Below are 14,148 nucleotides of genomic sequence, written 5' to 3' on the forward strand. Positions count from 1 at the left end.
AAGATAAGTGAAATTCTTTGGGCAGCACAAAGGACAAAATCTGCTTCCAAAGTTAGACTATCACTCAGCTAGAAGAAAGACAGACAGAAGTCGAGTTTTGACAGAACGCCTTTTAATTTAAGACTGGAGATATCAATGACAGTGGCAAGTTGCAGCTACTTTCATGTCTCTGTTCACTTCATCTTGGCCACAAAATCCTCGCCCTTCTTGATGGAACCCTTCAGCTCATCAATGGCGTCGGCCACCAGCTTCTCCTCGAAGGCGGACAGCTTGCCGAGCCCAAGGTTCTTCTCAATGCCGTTCTTCCCCAGGAGGAGAGGCGTGGAGAAGTACTTGCACTCGGTCTCCTCTGACCTCACAAAGGCACATTCTACCACACCCTCCTTTCCATTCATGGCATCCAAGATGGAGAAGGTGAAGCGGGCACCGGCGTACGCCATGGAGAGGGTTGCAGATCCAGCTCCAGCCTTGGCCTTCACCACCTCTGTGCCGGCTTCCTGGATCCTGCCAGTCAGGGCGGACAACTGGTCAGCCGGGAACTCCACTTTCGGGGTGCACTGGGAAATGAGGGGAATGATGGTCTTCCCCGCGTGACCCCCGACGACAGGTACGCTGACGCGTGCCGGGTCAAGGCCTTTGAGCTCCGCCACAAACGCGTTGGCTCTGACAATGTCCAAGGTGGTGACACCAAACACCTTGTTAGGGTTGTATACTCCATGCTTCTTCATGACTTCTGACGTAATCGGGATGGTGGAGTTAACTGGGTTAGCAATAATGCAGATCATTGCCTCAGGGCAGTTGCGAGCGCAGGCATCGGCCAAGGTGGCCACGATGGTCGCGTTAGTGTTGAAGAGGTCGTCACGAGTCATGCCGGGCTTCCTGGGCACCCCGGCGGGAATGACGACAACTTCGCAGCCCCGGAGCGCGGCGTCGACCTGGTCGGGACCCATGTAACCGCGGACCTGGGCTCTTGTCTCAATGTGGCTCAGGTCTGCAGCCACGCCGGGGGTATGCGCAATATCGTAGAGGGAGAGTTGACTCACCAGGGGGCTGTTCTTGAGCAGCAAAGACAACGGTTGGCCTATGCCGCCAGAGGCTCCCAGCACCGCCACCTTAGCGTGCTGCTGCGACGAGGTGGACAAGCTCCTGGCGAGGCTGATCGTCGGTCTCACGGCGCGTGAAAACATGTTGCTGTTGTTTGGTGATCAAAATAAATACCAAAGGAACCCCTCTCCGCGGTGACACCAACGTCCTCTAGCTGCTAGCGAACAGGAAGAGAAGAGACCGTCCCCGCTAGCAGTTCACGCGCACATGATCTCGCGTTATTTCACGTCCGCTGTGGGAGGCGCGCAAAATTGTCGTCTTTTTCTTTATTTACTCGCGTTCTGCGGCCGAGTGTCGGAACTTACAAAATAAAGGTAACCAAGTAGACGCAACACATTTAAGGATTTTGATCATAATTGGTAAGTACAAGTACCACTTGTGACATTAGTACGGCCACGTAAAGCTAGAACACATTTAGTACAAGTATAAACACCTAGTTTTGCATTTATTTCACTGAAGTGAGCAGTCCCACAACTTACTTCGTCGGAGTTGACATTTTTGTTTCGACACACTATTCGATGTACGTAAGTACTAAAAGGGGCACGACACTTTGAACGTTTATTCAAGGAATATTTGACCCTTGCCTACAATTTTAAAAACAGAATCATCGTGTTGTGTGTTATTAATGTTGTTATTATTTGTTCCCCTATTTTGTTTGGTGTCTGTTTTCTTTTCGCTAACGGGAACGTCAACGACTCGGATGTGACGTAATGTGAACATCAAAATTCCGAGTTAAATTGAATGCGTCACCCCAAGCTTCTTTTTATACGGTGAAAAACAAAGCCAGAAAACATTGGGATTTTGTTTCATTGACGTTTGCCTGTGGTGCCCTTTTTTTTTTCAATGTAGCTGTGTCAGAAGAAGTGGACAACGACAACTGTCAGTGCGGTATATAACCTCGAAGCTGCTTGGACTGTGACGCGATCGGAAAGGTGCTCCTTGTTGTTAATGTCGACCTGCTAAAATAAGCTAGCGCCATCACATGAACCCCGTCTATTTGCTGGAATCAAATTACTGCCACCAGCCAAACTAGCCGTAGCAACTCGGAAGAACGTTACAGATTCCACTGTTCATCACCACGTTTATAGTATTTTGCCATTTGTACTCATTCTTGAAACACATTTAGTTTGTTCGTTTCTCAAACGCCATTTCAGCTCGTATGCATTCCTAGCTCATCACCACAGTGAGGTTCATTGAAATGTTACATTGCTATCTCTCTGGTACTGTAATTAGAAATTTAAACTGCTTTTTTGGGGGGTTGGGTTGGGGCTGGGGGGGGGGTGCTCTAAGAGGCCACCAGCACAAATGTGGAGCGTTAAACCCACTCAATCGGGTTCATGCAATTCAAACAATTAACAGAGTAGCCCTTTGTTCAACAAACAGTCGGTCATGTCAGTAACAGCTGTGTCGAAATTTTATGTAATGGCTCGCTTAAAATGCAACTTGTTTATCAAATGTCTTGAAAAATGTTACAGCAGGAATTTCTAAATTTGTGGATTGTCTGAGCAGGATTATTTACTGTAATAATGTATTCCCTTCTTTACTTTTACTTTAGGTGTAAATTCGAAGGTTCGCCAGCACGCCTCATGATACCTGAACATTAAGGATAACTAATGTGAGTATGCATGTAAGAATACATTTTTGTGTGTTTGTATATTTGTTTAAAAAGAAAAAAAAAACGTGGTTACTGGTATATTAACTAGATAGACATTATGGTTGTCAGGTTACTAGTTTTTACATTTAGTGTGGATGGCTGGCTGTATAACTTCTTCAGAAAATATGTAACATTTTTACTTAACTGCTTTAGATCAGCCACAAAATTTGTTGCCCTTAAACGTTCTCTTTTGTTTTTTTAATATATATATATCCAGCCATCCATTTTCTTTACCGCTTATCCTCACGGGGGTCACGGGGAGTGCTGGAGCCTATCCCAGATGTCAACAGGCAGGAGGCGGGGTAGACCCTGAACTGGTTGCCAGCCAATTGCAGGGCACATTGAGACAAAGAGCCGCATTCACAATCACACCTTGGGGCAATTTAGAGTGTCCAATTGTGCGCATGTTTTTGGAATATATATATATATCCATACACATATATATAAATATCCGGGTTCGATCCCGAACGCGCCTGTGTGGAGTTTGTATGTTCTACCCGTGTCTGCGTGGGTTTTCTCCGGGCACTCCGGTTTCCTCCCACAGCCCAAAAGCTTGCAACATTAATTGGACACACTAAATTACCCCAAGGTCTGATTGTGAGTACGGCTGCTGCCTGTCTCCATGTGCCCTGCGATTGGCTGGCAACCAGTTCAGGGTGTATGAACACTATGTGGTTTATAAATTGTCTATATATGCTTTATTTACATACATTTCTACTTTAACCAAGGTTTTTAACTTTTCTCAATCCACAGTACATGTTTAGGATGGCTAGTTGTGGGGAGGTAGACCACTCTGTTAGCTCACTTCCCCCAAGTAAGAAAGGCAGCAGCAGCTCCGGCAGCAACGGTGCAGCTGGCAGTGGGAACAGTGCCGAATCATCATGTTCTGGCTCCAGCAACATATCGCCAGCGATATCCGTACCAGAGTGCGCCATCTGTCTGCAGAGCTGCATCCACCCAGTGCAACTGCCATGCCACCACATCTTCTGTTTCCTCTGTGTGAAAGGGGCATCCTGGCAGAGCAAACGCTGTGCCCTCTGCAGACAGGAAGTGCCAGATGACTTCATGGAAAGGCCTACTCTTCTCTCTCCAGAGGAGCTGAAGGCGTCAGCGGGGGGTCGTGCTGGGGAAGTGAGTGATCACGCCTGGTATTACGAGGGCCGCAACGGTTGGTGGCAGTATGATGTGCGAACCAGCCGCGAGCTGGAGGACGCTTTCTCCAAGGGCAAGAAGACAGCGGAAATGCTTATTGCCGGGTTCTTGTATGTAGCAGACTTGGAGAACATGGTGCAGTACAGGCGTAATGAGCACGGACGTAGACGCAAGATGAAGCGGGATGTTTTGGACATTCCCAAGAAGGGAGTGGCTGGACTGCGTTTGGACACGGAGGGCATCACAGGTGGAATTGGGGCAGCGGGTAGAGAAAATTCTGCTGATGGAGCCGATACCACAGCAGTAGGTGTACAACAGCAGGGCGCTGGCATCTCATCTGCTCCACCAGCTCCTCCACCTGCTTTGAGACCTCAAACTTCCTTGGCAGGTCGACCTGGCAGCAGCAGCCCCTCTTTAGAAGAGGCGCTGTCACAACTCCAAGTCAGCCACAGGCCCACTCAATCATGTGAGCGATCTGGGGAAGGTGAAGGAGAGGACGAAGACGAGGAAGTAGCGGCTTCACCCTCCAGGTCTTCTGACCTTCAAACCTCTGTGGACGAATCCGGCTCTGGAGACTGGAGCGATGATGAGGAAGAAGAGGATCATGCTGAAGAAGCGCAGGGCGAAGGTGATGGTGAGCATGTGGAGGTGAGGGAGGGCCGTTCCCAGAGGCAAAGACTGAACCCAGAGGACCGAGCCCTCCCCGGGGCAGAGTCCACTTCACACCCTTCATCTACAAGTGAAAGGTCCCGAATGCCTGATGGTCAGTGTACAGTGACTGAAGTGTGAACTTTTTCAAATAACTGTTCAGTTTCATTAATTTATTCTCTCCTTTATGCTATCATTCATTGTCACTGCTCACAAACTGACCCGTGTTTTCCAGCGGCAAGAGTAGTAATGACGATCTGACATGTCGTTCTAGGGAGGATGAACAAGTTATTTGGAACTGCATCATCCTCAACGTGAATGGCTGCATTTTAATTATTAACTCTCTCAGCTAACATGACAGACACACATGCAATGCAGTATGTTGCTCCTCTTTCACAGCTTTCAATTTACTGGATTAGTTTGCTTAAGATTTTAGCAAATTGTGAATTTTCAGTGTATTTTTACATGTGAAATCATCTTGATGCAGGCTGTGTTTTCTCTATTGCCCTTGAGGAACGTTCACATTATCTTGCAACATTGCGAAGTCTGCAACGTACTAACTATTTTACTGCCCTTTGAGGTTTATCGGCATCAGATTGCTCAATTGCAGCAAAATACTAAATTTTTTTTAACATAAAAATAGGTGTAACTTTTCATTAAAATTGTTCAACTCCAAGTAATTGGAAGTATAATGTGAAGTGTCATTGTTGTATGTTAAAAGTTGGCTACAATTCGAGTGTTCTCCACTGGAGTGTTGCCGAAAGTGAAACTGGTGCATGTTTGAAGAGAGAGTTATTTTAGTGCTACACTTGGAAAAATGCTCTTGATATTTTGGGTTTGGGGTATATAAATGTCCTTTTATTTTGAATATGATATTACTTACATGTCGGGCACTAAGACGATCATGCCATTCCAAATTAAAGTTTAAAGTTTTATTCTGTGTGCTTTGATCCTCCTTTTCTTTCAGAATTTTTGTTTTGTAAGTTTGCTTGTCAGTTTTTATTTTTTTTTACTTGGGTTGTAAATTAATAAATGACCATTTCATCATTCTAATAATGGCTTCTTTTTGCTGTATTATAGTGTTTGAGGCATGACTTGTCGTTTCCTTTATGATCTCTCCCCCCCATTACACAAGGTTACGGTTTTAATCCAGACAGTAGCTGCTGATAGCCATCTGAGCGCGCACTTCCAAATGATCATCAATCATGGTGGATAGTACTTGGACTTGATGATTTTCATATGGGAAGAGGCTGACTCATAAATAGGTGGAGCCAAATAATGAAGTCAGGGATGTTGCACATTTCCTCGTGTTTGGTTACCTTTCCTCTGTGAGTGAGCTCTTCTAAATCTTTGCAGGAATTTGCCCCGACCACGGCATCTGACACCAGTGTGCAACAATAATTCAAGAGTGGTGACTCAGCATTATTCAGATGTGAGCGGAATAGGTGTCTTTGAAGAGATCTGGCACAAATACAACAAGCAATCTTCGTTGTCAGGGCATGTTCTTTCATTGGCAGAACTGTTAACAGGTCCTCTTTTGCGATCATATTAGTTACACATCCATCCCCTTTCCGAGCCACTCCTCCTCACAAGACTCAGAGCCACAGTCACAATCACACCTAAGGGAAAGTTAGTCTCCAATTAATGCATGTTTATGGGATGTGGGAGAAAACTGGTGTGCCCGGAGGAAACCCACGCAGGCACAGGGAGAACATGCAAACTCCACACAGGTAGGGCCAGGATTGAACCCTGCAGCTCGGAAGTGCGAGGCCAATTCTTTACAGCTACGCCATCATGTCAACCATAACACCACCATCCAAATACAAATGCACAACTGGGTGTGTCACGTCTGTCGACTCATCCACCTGCAGTGAGAAGCACTCACAGTTTGCGATGTCCTTCCAAAGTTGCTTGTCAAATCCTCGGCCATGACTTCACGGTGTCATATACCGATAGTTCTTGATACCCGGAGACCCGATTGAAGATCAGAGATTAGATTTAAAGTCTTGGAACAAGGAGTCATCTGCTTCAAGGAATGCCTCTTTTATCATCTTGGAAGGAGTTCTTTTTCATAATGATTAAGTGACTCACTCAGAACAAAGCTTCAGTGGCTGCCTTTGCTTTTGAAGTTAGCTTTGAGAAAAATGACTGCTGTCCGAACAACTAGGATTTTAGTTGCTTCAGACAGTGTCATAGATTTTATGAACAGTCCCAAAATGCTGCGCCACATTTCCCTTATTTGCTACAGCGACTGCAGACTATTTCCACCTGAAAGTTTATCAACCAGAGGGAAAAAAACAGCATTTCACATAGCTCAAAATATGAGCCTTTTGTAAATTTCATTTCAAGCCCAAGTCTTTAAATGGAGATACATTGGCAAATGTAAAACATAAGATTTTGGTTTGGATGCCTATGCCACAACAACATGGTGCTATAACCTCTCTTTGACCATTTGGAGTATTACATGAGGTTACAAAAAGACAACATTGCATTTCACATTTATCTGCCCGCTTAATTGTGGTCTGTCTTTAAGAAAAACAAAACAGTTCACGGTTGAGCAGAGACAAGAAAAATGAAACAGTCACAAAACTTGTTTATCCAGTATTTCAATGACCATCATGGAGGTGATACCCTACTAAACCGTATTATTAACAACAACAAACTGGGAACAGTATCGGGGTCAGCTATCAAATGACACCTGATCTGAAGACTGGAAAATCCACTTTCTTAAAACTATAATCATTAAATCACAATATGAAAATGAGTGGTGTTTTACAAAATGGTAAATCAATTTTTATCCTTGACATATTCTGCAGATTAAGGTCATCACAATCGTTAAAACCCACAGCAGCAAGGTTTTATTCCAACTTTGACCAGCAGGGTTTCCACCATCTGGTTAAATGCAATGATGCAAGTCATAAATTTGGTCAGTATGACGTGCTCATTTGTATTTAGACTTGCTGGTTAATGCCTGGAGGTTGGCTGGACCACCCCAAACAGTCCCAAACACCTCCTTCTCAGTCCTCAGAGCCTCCACGAGAGGGAGCTCTCTCCCTGACAACACTACCTTTTTCATCGCCTGAATGACTGGCGGTGGCCCCTGAGTGTAGTGCCTGAGCCATTTTTCAGCCTGTTGCATGACAGTCCCCACACCTTCCTCTACCTGAGGGTCTTGAAGAACTCCATCTGCCAGGTGTATCTGGAGTCCAAATTCAGGGTTCACTTTTGACGCACCACTGAGCAACTTCAGGGAATTTTGGCTTCCAATTAGATGGATCAGTCGAGCAGCTCCACCCCAGCCTGGGACCACACCCATGTGTTTGTGGACAAACTGGATCAGACTGCCTGGTGCCATTAATCTATAAAAAGAAGTACCACACATGCATTATTTTACGGGCGAGATCAGGTTGTCCCGTTTTAATCGGTAGTACACACTTAAATTGATGATTGGGCTGAATTTGAGCATTTTCCTCTCTTCGGATGAAAATCACCAATATTCCCGATTAGATATCTGAAAAAGATTATCTTGTGCTGTGTATTAAAAGTGATTGTTCTTCAACGATCTGCTTGGAGAACGGTCGGGGGCCAACAATCTGAAATGTTAAACATACCTTTTTACACAGATCCAGATGTTTTATATTAGTATGGAGCAAGGTGTAGTAAGGGTGTTTACTACCAGCAGCTAACATCTGTAATTAAATTAAAATCAGTAATAACCTTCAAACATCTACTTTATCGGATCACGAATATAAGGGAGTCAAAAATAATCTTCAAACTACACAATCATCAGACATTTCCAATAGCACTCCTTACCACAAAATAGGAAAACGACGGATGGCCCAGGATTTTAGACCCAAATCAATACAAAAGTCATTGCCTTTGCATTCCAAACTAAAATGCTTCAAATGGGTTTGGTTAATACAGAGAAATACACACAATGCCACTCGGGCACAACAGATGATTATCTCTGTGCCATCAGAATTTGCCGACCCATTAACTCTTTTGGGACAGCAATTATTGGAAAACGACCCCCGTCCTTGATTACAAAACTCAACGCTCACTAGCTCTCTGCTTGCAAGGAGACTTGACCCAGGTAAATTCAACTCAATTACAGAAACCCCCTACTCAGGTCATCCTCCAGAACTACTAATCCAAAAATTCTTGCCAAATTGCACACCAGAACAATTAATTTTCAGCATATATAGGAGTACAAAGAATGACTACATGCAGGAGCAACTCTGTATCAGCCTTTAGTGCATGAAGGTATTTATGACCCATACACCTGTACAAATAAAGTACTGTGTACCCAACTGTCCGTCTTTTTAGCCACCTGAAGCTCACATTGTTGCAGGACACAAATACACAGCAATGATTGTGTTGACAATAATTGTGTTTGTGTTGTGGCCCACATGCCCAACCAAGTCATTTCCCACAATAAAAAAAAGTAAAAAGGAGAGGAATGCATTCACCAAAAGATAAGTTAACCTAACTACATCTATTTCTTCTTTGTATTTTTATATTGTATAGGGGTGTGGCACTGCGCTGGTTTGGGGTTGGAGAGCCGCATATTGTGGATATATCGCCGCAAGTGTGCATATGGTGAGCTGTGTCGGTCATCTCGAGTACACTCCACAATCTCAGAGGTGCAAGCACACACAGTGATTTCTTTTTCTTAATCATGGGTGGGGTCTAACACGTTTTTAAAAAATGGTCAAGAGGATTTTAAAAATAAACTCTATTTGTGTAGTTTTATCTCTTGAGAAAAAAAAGAGAAGAAAAACATTACCTGAAATCACAGGCAGTAGCAAGTTCTGCGCCTCCGCCGAGAGCTCTCCCCTCCACTAGAGCAACAGAGATCAGAGGCAGCCTGCACTAGGAACACCACATATTGGCCTGCAATTACATAAAATAACTGCATAAGCTTTAATCATACAGAATAGAAAAGCCCCCTTACCTGAGTAGTCTTGTAAGAGCATTCTGCATAAACATACACATCTTCATGCCATCCTACAAGACAAAAGCAACATTATTTGAGGATAGACTATTGTTTTTTCAATTCATTTCAAGCATATAATGCAAAAATGAAAATAAAACGGGGCACAAACATACACTTTAATATCTTCACATTTTGATTTTATTTATGCAATCCCACAGATGACAATGAAAAAATTGCTTTTTTTGGTCTGGTAAATACATTGCAGTTGTTTTTGTTGTAGTAAATGGCTTGAGAGCCACGTTAAAAATGTTGCGCTCTAATTTCCTATAATTCTATTTGGACAGACAAAACTGTTCTGGCATAAAAACTGATACAGATAATCTATTAGGCATGACAAAGCATCTTAACACAAGCTGTTTGAAAAGAAAAGATAAAGTAAAAAAATGTTCAGATGGATTTAGAGACATCGAAGAATTGGCCTTGTAATTATGTGTGTGCCCTGCTTTACAGAGCTTGCGGACGTGACATCAGCATTTTCACGGCACCAAATTGCTCGTCAAAAAGAGCTGCTCGACAGTGTGGGGGACACTGAACCAGAGCAGAATATTCACAATGCCCGAGACTTGTTGTGTTTTTGGTTATTACAACAGACGAAACAAATATTCAAAGTGGTAATTATATGGAATACCATCTGAAAAGACCAGAAAAGATCGATGGATTTTGTCAATTAAACGTGATGGATAGTGCCCAACCAAATACACACGATTGTGTAACGATGACTTCATTTCAGGTAGGAATTATTCTTAATCCCAAACTACGAAGTATTTATAATGCCAAATTGCCTTATTTGAGAACAATGCGTTTAAAATAAAAAACACAACAACAACAGGGAGTTGTCTACAACGTACACAGAAGCGTGTTGCAGCCACAAGTTAAACTTTGGTAAACCTCTCCCCGACAGATGGTTTTTTTTTTAATATGCATTGTTCTAAAATGAGTCCAATGCATATTTAAAACAAGAAAAGAAACGGTCAGTCACAGTGAGGTTTATGTATGTTAACGTGTGGCTGCAACACGCATTGGACTCATTTGAGTACAATGCATATTTAAAAAAAAAAAAAAAACGTCTGTCATGGATAAGTTTACCAAAGTTTAACGTGTGACCGCAGCACGCTTCATGTACGGGGGAGCCGACTCACTGTCTTTTTTTCCAATCATAGTTAATGAATGCAAGTTTGTGTAAAACCAGGGTTCATTTATTTAAATATTGGTATTTGTATCGAAAAAATCTGAGTGGCTCCATCGCTATGTGGGATTTATTCTCGATTGAGAACACATCCAGCAACAAAGTATTTGTATGCGCCCAGACTTTTAGACGCTTTCAAACCTTTCTGTGTAAATCTCGCCGACTTACCAGATACACGTCCAATTGTCCAAGACAAGCGGAAGCGAGTCCAATTTCTTATCGGCAAAAACATCGACTTCGGCATTAAATATGGCTCCTCTATGCCAAGTGTCTCTCATTTTTCCACATACCTTCATTTATTATCATCTTTTAAATGTTTAATGGTATTGGACAAAATTCTGGGCGTCGTGCTATAAGACATATTTTCGCGTCGTCTCCAACCGACTGAGCATTGAAGAATGGTTTGTTTTGACCGGCACTTCCGGTCAGTGACGTGATTTGATGACGTAGGTGCAAGAGCTCTATTGTGTAGGTTAGGGTTAGATCTATCATACTTGAGGTTTTGTTATGGCTTTGACAGCAACGAGGTCTGATCCAGAACAGAAAGTTCCCGCAGCACCCTGGAGTATGAGGCCTTTTCCATCTACCCACTGCTCCAGTTGACTGACCTTTTCCTCGAGCTGGACCATCATGGTGCCTGGAGCAGAATAGCACAATACAACCTTTATTCAACCAGGTAACAAATTTCACACTACAAAAATGTAATGACACAATTACATTACAGTAATATTTTGTGATACATACGTTTAATTATGTACTTACTGCCTTGTGGAAGAGCATTTAAATTGTTTTACCTGTCACTCTTTGTATTTAAATGATTTTCAGACCAATTAAACAAAATGGTATACTTTCCCAGAGCGCACTAGGTGATGTCTTGTGACACATTGGTTGGGAATTGACTTGTTTAATAGCAAAGACAACACGTTATGAGATAATAAAAGCATGTAATAGTTTTTGAGAAACCTTACCGGTGAAGGCGTTCATGCGGGAAGGATTGTTGATCGTAAGGACAGCAATGCCAGACTCTTGTTTGTTAAGCTCAATGGTGCCTCCAGGAAAGCCCAGCAGTTTTTCCTTCATTTCCTCTTGGTCGAAGTCCAGTTCCGTGTAAACTCTGCCACTCGATTGCCTTTGCCACATCCTTGAGAATATATTGTACGTTGAGTCACATTCAACAAACATAAGTCTCAGAGATTTTGCATGATTTGAATTCATCATAACAAATAATACCTCTCTGACAACATCAACAACAACTGAGTATTATCTTTGCCAAGGCAGTTTTTGTTTTCATTACATTTGATTTCATTTACAGCAAAACTTTACTGCCGTAATGTCCAGTCGTTGTTTTTTGTTTTTTTTTTTTTTTTTGCTCTGATACCTGGCCCAAGTGCCACACACATGGCGCCCCCTCAGCAGATGACGACTCGCTGCACAGATGACCATGATCCTCCAGCATGGATAGCTATAGAAATGAAAAAAGAACAAATAAAGATTTTATTTTTTAATGATAAGCATGACTAAAAATAAATTGGGTTTTTTTTTCAGTCACTGTTGAGTGGCATTTTTAGAAGCTGTTTGTACGTGGTGGCTCCTCGTGGTTTGGTCACAACATTTGGGAAAAACACCCACCCGTGGTGTGTTACTTGAGTTTCCGGTAATCCTGTACTCAAGCTTGTACTCTCACGTAGAGGTTGCTGTACATCACCCTGACTCGGGGTCTACTTAGTTGACTAAATTGCATAAAAACTTGTATGTGGATCTTCTAGATACGCAGACAAACATTAATTTCTATTCGTGTCACGAAAATGCATAAACAGAGACGAAAGTGTTTGATATTACATCAAACAATGTCATTTTTACAAGAAAATTGTGTAAAACCAACCTTGAACGTTGCACTGCGCTACTCTGAAATACTTCCCCACCAAAACTGAATTCTTGTTCTTGTTCGACATTATGGTGCTTAGCAATCAGCGTTCAAGAGCATTACCGCCGCCTACCGAAATGAAATTTAGATCTGTAGATAAGAACTAAATCTCAATCTACAAAGATTGTCGATTTTAAAAGCAAGTTCGTTTTTATTTTTACTTAGTACCGATGTCATTTTATGCAGATGTTAGCCACTAAAGGTTAATAGTTTTTACTTAAGTAGTCAAATTAAAAGCGATCCTACACAATTAACCCAATACCATAATGCCCTGATATGCTACTACCTGAGCTTTGTGTATCTTAGTGTTCTCCTGTTTTCTAACTCACCATGCAGTTCCTCGGATTTTCTTCAGATGCATTAACCAATAATCTTTAGTTTCATTGTATTTTCTGTTTGGACAGAACAATATACCAAAAATCAGATAATTGCTTATTGCTTTTGTTTTTTAGTCACAATATGAGTGTCTGTCTATCTTTAATTTGTTGCATCCCTCGCATGGCCCTACATGCCTTTTGATATTCAGTTTGTGCTGTTTGTTATTTACAGTATTTGTTCCATTTGTCCATTTACTTTTTTGATGGTTTCAGCAAATATACTGTATATTGACATTTTCATATACTTCATTGCCTTGCCGTCTAGCTGGCCTCATGTCCAGTGTGATCAGAGCTTCATTCCCCTCCACAGTCCAAAGCATTTTAGCTTACCTCTTTCTACGCATTTCACATATTCATGTCACCCACCACATCTCCCAAATCTTTGCTTGCGTCTTCAAACGGCCGCTAACATGCCATGATATGGCCTCAATGGTGGGGTTCATATAAGGTCTTATTCCCTGGAGGACATACATTGTAAATTCTAGTTGACACACTTTCCTCATTGAACTTTATCACGAGTTACAAGCAAATGTTTTTTTTTTTTTTTTTTTTTGCATCTAACCTCAGTCACCCACACTCCCCTCATGTTCACCTTTACTTCACTTTCTGCAACATTTGGGGGCATTCCTGAGATAACTCAATGATTTTTTTATTTTTTTATTTTTTGGTACCTCTGACTATCCCTTACACTTATTTCACATTTATTATGGGCAGAAATTTCCTTTTTGTATTAACCCTCCATTCTCCCGCTTATGCGCTTTCCAGCTTTTCCCCCACCCTTTGTGCAGCTTTGGTTAATTCCTGTTTATCGGGTTCCATTTAGAGTACTTAACGACAAACCTTCATCCATCCATCCATCCATCCATCCATCCATCCATTTTCTTTAAAGATGGTATGACAGAGATTTTGTGAAAAAAATCCATTTATATGCCAACGTGAATTCTATTTGAGGAAGTCTTTAAGCAAAAAGAAAATGCCACGGATTATGATGGAAGCATTTGTCTGCTTCTGTTCATGCAGCACATCCCAGAAATATGCAATGATGTTACCATCAGAGCCTACTGACTCAGTCAATGAGAAATCCATCTTTCCATTTTCTGAGCCACT

General features: G+C 42.3%; 3 protein-coding genes across 10 annotated transcripts; 1 reads left to right on the top strand and 2 right to left on the bottom strand.

Moving 5' to 3' along the window:
- Positions 1 to 90: 90 nt before the first annotated feature.
- Positions 91 to 1,222, bottom strand: mdh2 (malate dehydrogenase 2, NAD (mitochondrial)). The gene has a single exon (XM_061818991.1). It carries the CDS (start codon positions 1,185 to 1,187, stop codon positions 174 to 176), a length of 1,014 nt encoding a protein of 337 aa, XP_061674975.1. The 5' UTR covers positions 1,188 to 1,222; the 3' UTR covers positions 91 to 173.
- A 105-nt stretch (positions 1,223 to 1,327) lies between these two features.
- rnf146 (ring finger protein 146) lies at positions 1,328 to 5,493 on the top strand. 7 transcript variants are annotated; one of them, XM_061818985.1, is made up of 4 exons: positions 1,328 to 1,463; positions 1,954 to 2,036; positions 2,660 to 2,719; positions 3,512 to 5,493. In XM_061818985.1, exon 4 carries the CDS (start codon positions 3,515 to 3,517, stop codon positions 4,697 to 4,699), a length of 1,185 nt encoding a protein of 394 aa, XP_061674969.1. In that variant the 5' UTR covers positions 1,328 to 1,463; positions 1,954 to 2,036; positions 2,660 to 2,719; positions 3,512 to 3,514; the 3' UTR covers positions 4,700 to 5,493. The 7 variants fall into 7 exon arrangements, with proteins under 7 accessions (XP_061674969.1, XP_061674971.1, XP_061674970.1 ...); XM_061818986.1 differs by lacking the exon at positions 1,328 to 1,463 and adding an exon at positions 1,608 to 1,624; XM_061818987.1 differs by lacking the exon at positions 1,954 to 2,036 and having other exon boundaries at positions 1,381 to 1,463.
- A 651-nt stretch (positions 5,494 to 6,144) lies between these two features.
- On the bottom strand, positions 6,145 to 12,731 carry echdc1 (enoyl CoA hydratase domain containing 1). Of its 2 annotated transcripts, none has more exons than XM_061818994.1 (7): positions 12,370 to 12,616; positions 12,119 to 12,202; positions 11,709 to 11,881; positions 11,235 to 11,377; positions 9,513 to 9,565; positions 9,345 to 9,425; positions 6,145 to 7,917 (listed from the first exon to the last, which is right to left on the bottom strand). In XM_061818994.1, exons 2-7 carry the CDS (start codon positions 12,181 to 12,183, stop codon positions 7,500 to 7,502), a joined length of 933 nt encoding a protein of 310 aa, XP_061674978.1. In that variant the 5' UTR covers positions 12,184 to 12,202; positions 12,370 to 12,616; the 3' UTR covers positions 6,145 to 7,499. The 2 variants fall into 2 exon arrangements, with proteins under 2 accessions (XP_061674978.1, XP_061674977.1); XM_061818993.1 differs by lacking the exon at positions 12,370 to 12,616 and adding an exon at positions 12,623 to 12,731 and having other exon boundaries at positions 6,147 to 7,917.
- Between the last annotated feature and the right edge of the window lie 1,417 nt (positions 12,732 to 14,148).

Source organism: Syngnathoides biaculeatus, chromosome 5 (genome assembly GCF_019802595.1).
Source record: "Syngnathoides biaculeatus isolate LvHL_M chromosome 5, ASM1980259v1, whole genome shotgun sequence".
NCBI classification, from domain to species: domain Eukaryota; kingdom Metazoa; phylum Chordata; class Actinopteri; order Syngnathiformes; family Syngnathidae; genus Syngnathoides; species Syngnathoides biaculeatus.

What these genes read in the sequence shown, in the direction of transcription:
- echdc1 (XM_061818994.1), bottom strand. Translation starts at nt 12,183, where the DNA reads ATGGTCATCTGTGCAGCGAGTCGTCATCTGCTGAGGGGGCGCCATGTG. An exon ending in CCGCATGAACGCCTTCACCG is followed by an intron (nt 11,378 to 11,708) that starts GTAAGGTTTCTC and finishes ATTCTGCTCCAG; the next exon opens with GCACCATGATGGTCCAGCTC. An exon ending in AAGCCATAACAAAACCTCAA is followed by an intron (nt 9,566 to 11,234) that starts GTATGATAGATC and finishes TTTGTCTTGTAG; the next exon opens with GATGGCATGAAGATGTGTAT.
- mdh2 (XM_061818991.1), bottom strand. Translation starts at nt 1,187, where the DNA reads ATGTTTTCACGCGCCGTGAGACCGACGATCAGCCTCGCCAGGAGCTTG.
- rnf146 (XM_061818985.1), top strand. Translation starts at nt 3,515, where the DNA reads ATGTTTAGGATGGCTAGTTGTGGGGAGGTAGACCACTCTGTTAGCTCA.